This window comes from Sinocyclocheilus grahami, unplaced genomic scaffold, assembly GCF_001515645.1.
Source record: "Sinocyclocheilus grahami isolate Dianchi unplaced genomic scaffold, SAMN03320097.WGS_v1.1 scaffold265.1, whole genome shotgun sequence".
Taxonomy (NCBI): domain Eukaryota; kingdom Metazoa; phylum Chordata; class Actinopteri; order Cypriniformes; family Cyprinidae; genus Sinocyclocheilus; species Sinocyclocheilus grahami.
The window spans coordinates 546,661-556,006 of record NW_015505444.1 but is presented as its reverse complement, the minus strand read 5'-3'; the positions used below and the strand labels follow the sequence as shown (position 1 = coordinate 556,006).

General features: G+C 35.0%; 1 protein-coding gene across 1 annotated transcript in view; it reads right to left on the bottom strand.

The window, feature by feature from the left end:
* The window catches only part of LOC107599395 (uncharacterized), a 76,713-nt gene that overhangs the window by 37,817 nt on the left and 29,550 nt on the right, over positions 1 to 9,346 (bottom strand). The window contains exon 4 of the mRNA XM_016290974.1: positions 740 to 912. Within this exon, the coding sequence (XP_016146460.1) occupies positions 740 to 912 (173 nt within the window). The remainder of the gene's footprint in view (positions 1 to 739; positions 913 to 9,346) is intronic.

Genomic DNA, 9,346 nt, shown 5'->3' with positions numbered 1-9,346 from the left:
TGTGAAGTCTAAAAGGCTCTGCAGCGCTCGGGTGTGTAAGTGAAGTGAGTTGAGATCTGCAGTCTGCTAGATTCATCCGTGTGTGTGTGTGCTGCCCTAGATTATTATTTTATCATGAGTGCTGCTGGTAAAATGGAGGGATGTTGTGTTCCAAAGGATCTCCCTTTGGATACTGTACAGAAGGGAGGAAAAATGAAATTCGTGTTCATTTTCATCTCTTTGTCCTCATCTGCATTTTTCCCCCTTTGTCTTGCTTTTGTTTTATCTCTCATTTCAGATCACAAGCGAGTCTCTCATGATCGTTTTGTCCACATTTTCAGGGATAAATCCCGATCCAGGCTGGTGGATAACGGTCCTTCTGCTTTCTCTGTGTGTGTCGGAGTATAAAGATCTCTGAAGCTCAGAGGAATTCCGGTCCAGGAATTCTGAACCCAGAAAATAATGAGGAGATTTCAGTGTGACGGGCTTATATGTGAGAGTCCTGTAGTGCGGGATGATTTTAGAGATAATTAATTCCGTTTCATTGTGGAGTAGAATATTATGAAATGGATTCATCTGATTCGTGAGGATCTGATCTTTGCACACTTGAGACTCGGTGCAATTGATGTTATAATGCAGTTACATTCATACCATTTTATACCTACAATTAGTGATTTTCTCTGCTTCTATGTGTGTGTTTAGGTGCATTTATATTGCTTTTGGCGTAGTGAAGTCAGATCTCCCTGTGTATGTTACTCACATGTGTTGGGGGATCCGTTGGGTGTTGGTAAATAGGATCCTGATTTCCAGGTCTTGGCTTTGAATCCTTTTTTGCAGCGCTGACAGTCCTGTCCGGTCGTGTTGTGTTCACATTGACACTGTAAGTTGCCGTCCACATACAAACACAGAGATGCGTGGAGATTACATCTACACCTGAAAGACAGAACGATGGGCAGACATTAGACTTTTAGCAGTACTGTAATACAGATCTGCCAATACAGTGAATCTGAATGATTTGATGTGCTTTTGAAAGTGAATTTGAACTTGAATATTAATATTAATGTCAGTGTTATTTTAGTGTCGTTTAGTATTGATTAATATGTAGAATTTGCATTTATTTGTATATGTTCAGTTTAATTTTAGTTTTGTTTAATTTCTTAGTAATTTTGTTATGTGCTTTTGTAACATTTTTTTCTTCAAATTTAGAAATGTTAGTCCTCCAACTTATTTTATTTCAGTTAGTTGCTAAAGCAACATTTCTCATTTTTGTTTTAATTAATTTTTTTTAAGTTTTAGTAATTTTATGTGTATTTTTTTAGATTTCATAGATTTTAATTTACTTTTATTTTAAATTTAGTCATTTTTGTACTTCAATTTTAATCTTATTTGATCAATCTTATTTTATTTTGGTTTTATTTGAACTTTATTTCAATTAAGTAAATTTTTTTATATTGTAGTTTTAGTTTTATTTAATAATAAAACACTGGTCAATGTTAAAATGAAATTAAATGTGAACATAAATGCTAATTTTTATATTAATGTGCATGGGAATTTAAATGTGAATTTGATTCTAAATGACTTATTTTCCAAAACAGGTTTTTAATGATTTAATGTGAAAAGTCATTAAGAAATGAATGAATACGGTATGAAGACCAGTAGAAGCATTTCAAACCTCCTGTATAAGCTGCACTCAAGCAGGGCCGATGTTTTCAGAGATATTAATTATAGGTATGTGTGTGTGTTGGCAGGTGGAAATGCATCAATGAACGCAGGTGTGCTGCTGTAGATTGGGCCCAGTAAAGCAGAAATGAGCGTTTGTGTAAGACCAAATGGCCCTGATCCTAAATGAGACTTTTCCACCTGAGCAGCACAGTGTGTGTGTGTTACTGTCGAGCTTCAATCCAGTTTGTTCCGCTGGAGTGAACATGGATCCATCAGCATCAAATATTCACAACATCGTCCTGTACCTTGAGCCAACCCTCATATATCTCTCTCACACACTCTTTTTTTCTCGCTTTTTCTTTTCCACTGCCTGTGAACATTTCGCCCCTCTTTCTCCTTCCCTCCATCTCCTTTAACCTCGTTCTCTGACACCATCGCTCTTCCAAGATGTGGTTTAGTGTGTACTAAAGTGGTCCAGCTTGAGCTGTCTGGCAGGCTGGAGTGTGATGTGGTGTATGATTTATCATTTACCTTGTGTGTCAATGTGCATTATAATAAATCTCCCATTTAAAAGCTCTAATTTACAGTCTAATGCGGGGGTAGGCAATGTCGGTCCTGGAGTTCTGATGTCCTGCAGAGTTTAGCTCCACCCCTCACCTGCCTGCAGCCTTAGTGATCCTGAAGACATTGATTAGCTTGTTCTGGTGTGTTTGATTAGGGTTGCAGTTAAACTCTGCAGGACAGTGGCCCTCCAGGACCGACGTTGCCTATCCCTGGTCTAATGCAATACATTTGAACCTTTTAAAAACCTTTTTTATTCTCTAGTTGTTTAGAAAAACATCAATGATCTATAGAAATGTATTTCTTCCAGCAAATAAATTTTTTTTAAAGGTAATTGCAGCTTTTTTGATTATTAACTCATTAATCAAACTTGTAATTGTGAGAAAAAATCTCAACCACAGAATAAAAAATAAATAAATACAAAAGGTTTTTAAAAATGCACATGGGAGTTCTAAATTATAAATGTAATTCTGAAAAAATATTCTGAATTGCTAAAATGAAACTCATAATGGAAACTTATTTTTGCAACGGAATAAAAAAATAAAAAAAGGTAATTGTGACTTTTTAGCTCACAATTCTGAGTTATTTTCTCACAATTACACATTTTTATCTCCCAATTTTGACTTTTTTCCTCGCAGTTGTCAAAATTGGGAGATATAAAATCAGAATTGGGAGATATAAACTCTGACTTTTTCTTGCAATTCCAAGTTTATATCTCAATTCTGAAAGTTTATAACTTGCAACTGTGAGATTAAACTCACAATTCTGAGAAAAGTTAGAATTACAAGATAATACCTCACAGTTCTGAGAAGAAAAGTCTTATTGTGAGGTAATTCTGACTTCTTTTTCTCACAGTTTCTTCTCAGTTTATATCTAATATTTCTGACTGTTCTTCTCAGTTTTATATCGCGCAATTCTGAGTTGAATTCTGAATCTTGTGAGAACTGCGAGGAAAAAAGGTCCAAATTGTGAGATATAAACTCAGAATTGTGAGAAAATACGTTAGAATTGTTCCATTGGGAAAATATGCTTCTTTAATGTTGCTTCCATGATGAGTTTAAATCTCGGTTTAAAATTCAGAATTGCAGAATTTTTATTTTTTAAATAAGCTGCCATTATGATCTGGTGCTTTAAAGAACTCCAAAAGAACACCAAAACGCTGATAAATGAATGAATGTGCATATGATATGTAAATGTAGTAGGTCATATGGTAATGTGACTGTGATGTCATGACCATAATGATTTCTGAGTCATTTTTGCAGCTTAGTTTGAACAAATCTTAATGTTAGAGTCAAGCACTTATTTCAGAAGAGCAAGAACAATCGTGTTGTCCATGATATAACCTCTTAAAGTGACTAGAGAGTCAGTCTGAACTAACTAGGAGTTTCCCTAGTTGTCTTCTCTTTGGGATTTTCTGTGTGGTGTGTGTGGGTCTAATGTGAGTTCCCCTGAGCAGAGGTCCTGCTGGGATAAGGGTGCTTCTGTAGTGTCCTGTGAGCAGCTGGGACAGCAGAATTATTCCCACCATCTGCTGCCCCGCACCTCTCACGTATGTCTACAAATGCTGCGCTCACATTCTCCGATTATTTTCATATCAGCTCAGAATGTAAAACACACTCCAGTGCTCTCTTAAAGGGTTAGTTCACCCAAAAATAGCCCACAAATTACTCACCCTCAAGGCATCCTAGACGAATCCAGTCGGAGTTCTATTAAAAATTGTCTTTGATCTTTCAAGCTGTTTAATGCCACTCAGCGGGTGTTGCATGCATCAGTCCAAAAGAAGTTAAATAAAAAGCGCCCATCCATAAAAAGTGTCTCACACGGCTCCGGGGGGTGAACAAAGTCCTCCTGTAGTGAATCGATGCGTTTTTGTAAGAAAAATATACATATTCAAAACTTAATAATCACTTTAATGTAGCTTGAGCCAACTGTCATACACAGAAGAAGCTCCGGGAGCATGACGTATGAGGTCAGCGCTGCGCATTTTTTATTTAACTTCTTTTGGACTGATGCATGCAACACCCGCTGAGTGGCATTAAACAGCTTGAAAGATCAAAGACCATTTTTAATATACAGTAACTCCGACTGGATTCGTCTGAAAGAAGATAGTCATATACACCTAGGACGCCTCGGGGGTGAGTAATTTATGGGCTAATTTTCATTTTTGGGTGAACTAACCCTTTAACGCTGTAAAGCCTACTGCATCATATTTGATATCATATAGAGCAACGACTGATATGTTGCCTACAGTATGTCATTTTATGTAAGCTATACTGTTATAGAGATCTCATTTATTTACATTACAAAAATCAGAATTTCATCTTACTAGTTGGCCATATTAAAATCAGCAACTGCACCAAATTGCATATTTTTTCTCAGTTTGGGTCTCTGAATAGAATGATTAATCTCTGTATTCTCACTATATACAAAGATTTGTTTATATGTCAAAGTCAACATGACGTCAGCATTGACCCTTTTTTATAGCTATTGTCATTGTTTTAGGCTACTTTTGTTGTTAATTAGCCTTTCTACAGTCTTGCCACTAGTTAATGCAGTAATTTAATACAGGTTACTTCAATAACACAAATATAAATGCATATGTTTCCACTGGGATACAGTATGTACAGGTGCTCTGGAGGATGAACTTGACTCTCAGTCTTTATATCCTGCTCACCTTCCTGGTTTTCGGCTCCTGTGAATTTCCATGGTTACTGGATAAGGATTTGTAAAAGTCATTTTAGACTGCACTCACAAATAGCAATTTCTAGCTGACTGAATATTTTATGACAGAGTGTAACTGGATCATTTTAAATTCACTACAGGAATTCTCATGCCTTTTAAATATTTGATTCATTTTCATGATTTTTTTTCAGGCCTGGAAATCACAATGTTAAAATTCCTTGCCATTTTCATGTTTTCCATGACCATGGGAATCCTGTTAAATAATTATGGCCTGATTCCTAGAACAACGCTTTCTTCCTCCCTACAATCGACTGCATTCAGATCTGACTCTATTCTGGTCTGTAATGTTCACTTTTCACAATGCATGCAATTCCTGATGGATAAATTTAAGCCCATGTTACATTTCTCCTCATTAATATAATTATACAATAATAATTGTGATGCTGATTTCCAAAATAAAGGTTCTTAGTTTTCTTAGGTTACTAAAAGATACATTATTCTTTTTACATTTTATGTTTTATTTTTTGGCTGATTAGGGTCCTTGAGTTGCTATATGGTTCATCAGATAATAAATTCATGATGTTTAATTATAGGTTCCGTTTTTGGTTTGGATGCTGGGTTCTTTGATGGTTTTCTAAAAAACTAGAGAATCAAAAGTTCTTTGTAGAATTGAAAAAGGTTCTGATATGACATCACACTATAACAGCCGTTTAGAATCTAATTGGAATCAGAATTGTAACTGGAACTGTCGCTGTCGTTCTGACGGTCTTTCTCTCAGTCTCTCTGTGAGTTATGGATTATGTGAGCCGTTTTATGATGAACAAATCAAACAAACAAAACAAACAGACTCTGCAGATGCCAGGAACGCTCTCATTCTCTGATTTTCTCTGTCTGGTTTCTGTCTCTCCTTTTTCCTCCTCTGTTCATTAGATGATAGAGAGCTGTTTCTCACTCACACACATTTCCTGCAACTTATTCAGAGCGATTAATTCCCTCTGAGAGCAGAGAGAGATGGAAGTGTATATAGAGCAGTTAGAGAAATCTAATGAAGTAAACTGACCCTTTGGTTGTTTGTGCTCTGTTTTGACAGAAAATAGATCAGTCTAATGAAAAATCATTCTACAGTACATTTGTTTATGTCTTGTGATTTCTTAGCTTCACAACAAGCTACTGTCATGGGCGTCGCTAGGCCATTTTTAGGACGGCTATATAATTTTACGATTAGCTTAAATGTTATTTTCTATATAGCTTTCATTTATAGTTTTATTTTGTATTAAGTATAGTACTTCAACTTAAAAAATAAATAAAAAACAAATATTGCTTTGGGAACTAAAATAGTCAAGTATACGTTTTCCCATCTAATATTTGTATTTTATTTCAACTTTATTTCAATAAAAACAATTTAGCTTCAGTCATTTTTTCAGCACAATCATCATAATCACACTGCTTTGATATAACTGTTACTTTTCATATATATTTCTATATAGTTTTATATAGAAATATAGCTTTTAATACCAGTTTTAGTAATTATAGTACTTCAACTTATTTCAGTTAGTTCCAAGTCAAATATTCCTAATTAAGTTTTTCACAGAATATCTTTATTTTATTTCTACGGAGCCCCGCACATGACATGCAAGAAAAAATAAATAAATCGTGCGCACGATTTACTAATTTGTTCCCTCGATTTGCTAAATCCTGTACACAATTTATAAATCGAGGGAACGAAATAGTCTACTATTTTTTTCCTGCATGCCATGTGCAGGGCTTCATATATTTCAGCTTTATTTCAATAACTGAAAATATTTGTTATAGTTTTACTTGACAATAACAACCCTAGTCCAGCAACATATTTATCTTTCATTTATCTCAATCATCATAATCACACTTTTTTGATTCATTTGAAACTTTTTGTTTCATTCCACTCCAAAAAAAAATCAATACTACATCCGCAGTGTTGCCGCTGCTTTTCACACTCTAAACTCTCTCTCTTTCTTTCTCTCTTTCTGTCTGGTTTGCTCTTCAGTCACGCTTCAGTGAGAGTACTATTCCCTCCGCGATTCCTTCCAACTCCCACTTATTCCCATCTTTTCTTCTGTCTATCCTCACATGTTTCCCATTCAGGCCAGTTACTCACTAGCTTAACTGCATTTGTCAGTAGTGTCTACTGTACATGACGTGTGTTGTTGTGGTAGTCTGACAGTGACACATCTCAGTGCATAGAGTTAAGCTGGATGTGTTGTTGTTCAGGTAACTGCTGTGAACATGTCGACTGTAACTAATTGTGGATTCTGCTCAAATTGTTGCTCTGCAGTGTCAGTAGTTGAAGTGAAAGAGAAACTGAATGCCGAAGACAGTTTATGCAAATGTTTATGCAGTGCTTTTGTTGTGTTTCAGAAAGCAACAACGCACAAAATTGAGCATGTGTAGCATTTGCATTCAGATACTTGCATAGTGTTTCAGGAATAACAAAATACTGTATATACACACACAACCGTTCAAAAGTTTTTTAATGTTAAAGTAGTCTCTTCTGCTCACCAAGGCTGCATTTATTTGATCAAAAATACAGTAAAAACAGTAATATTGAGAAATATTATTACAATTTAAAATAACTATTTTCTATTTGAATATATTGTAAACTATCATTTATTTCTGTGATGTAAAGCTGAGTTTTCAGCATCATTACTGCAGTCTTCAGTGTCACATGATCATCAGAAATCATTCTAATATGCTGATTTACTGCTCAAGAAACATTTCTGATTACTATCCATGTTTTGCTGCCTCCTTTTTTTGTGGAAATCATGATACATTTTATTTTTCAAGATTATTTGATTAAACAAAAGCATCTTTTGTGATATTATAAATGTCTTTACTGTCACTTTTAATGAATCTAATGCAACCTTGCTGAATAAAATTATTTATTTATTTTAAAAAATCTGACTGACCCCAAACGTTTGAATGGTAGTTATACATTTCAAAATTAAATCAAAATCTCTATACTTTTTAAATAAATGTTGTTTTTTGTTTGTTTGTTTGTTTTTTTCTCCATCATGAACAATTCATTGGTCTGCATTATTTGAAAGGGGAAAATGTTTCTTTAACCCTTCATTAAAAATAAATATTTTTCTTCTTCTCCAGCTCAGATCACCAATCTTTTTTATTTTTCTCCTCTCGGTACTTTTAACCATCTGATCAATTCTTTCTGGACAAAATTTAGTCTCTCCTAAATTTTACTGTCAAAATATAAATTTTTACTCCCAAATATGTCATCTTATGAAATAAAAAATTGGCTGTAAACAGCATTTCAGGTTAACTTTAAATATCTACAATCAAACAATTACTTACTTTTTATTCGTAGCTTTTTGTGTAGCTAACTATTTTTAAAGGCTACCTTGATCTTACTACTGCTATGACTATAAGTATGAGGAGACTATAGCTTAGCTGAATAGTTTCGAGAGTTTCTGCTTGACTACATTATGTGTATGCGTGCGTGTGAGACCTACTACAAACAAACCCATAATGCTGTACGGTAAAAGCATGGGGTCACAGGGTCGCTGGTCATGTTCAGACAGAGCTTTTAGAGATGACCTTCATCCCAACACTACAGAGTGTGTGTGCATATGTGTTAAAGGTTAAAAGTGTTCTGCTTTTTTTTCATCTTTTACCTGTTGTAAAACCTGCTGTATTGGCTGCATGTGTGGTTTTGTGAATACTAGCAGGTAGTGTTTTTCTGCATGTCGCAGCGTGTGGTTTCAGTGGGGCGTCTCACTGCACAGGAGAAAGTGAATCATTTACATAGACTGCAGCAGAAAACATGAACTCGTGTGTGTGAGTTTGTGTATGCCAGGTTGGATTGAATGTTTGAGCTTCTCTTTTCCACACCTGTAAAGTGTGCACTGTATAAGTCGTCCATACAACTTGTATGCAATAGTCTTTCTAAAGTCAGACAATAGCTTGTTCTGAGGAACAGGCCGAGATTGAAGCCATATGTCATAATGTATAGCACACTTTTTATATAGACTACTATTATGTTGCTTTCTTTGTCCTTTATGAAGGTCACCATCCACTTTCATTGAATGGAAAAGAGCAGCTTGGACATTCTGCCTACATCTTCAGCGTTTCAAGGAAGTCTGAAGTAATACTGGGTCAGAACTACATGACGGTGAGTAAATGATGACAGTATCTTTATTTGTGGCATGAACATGCTTTCTAAGGAACCATAACATCACATCTAATGATCGAAAACAAATTCAAGTGAGCTTTACAGAGAAACATTCAAATATTAAAAGACTACAATATGTAATTCTTGATAGAAATAGAATCATGAGCTGAAAAAGATTATTACGATAGATAGATAGATAGATAGATAGATAGATAGATAGATAGACAGACAGACAGACAGATAGACAGATAGATACAGACAGACAGACAGACAGACAGACAGACAGACAGACAGACAGACAGA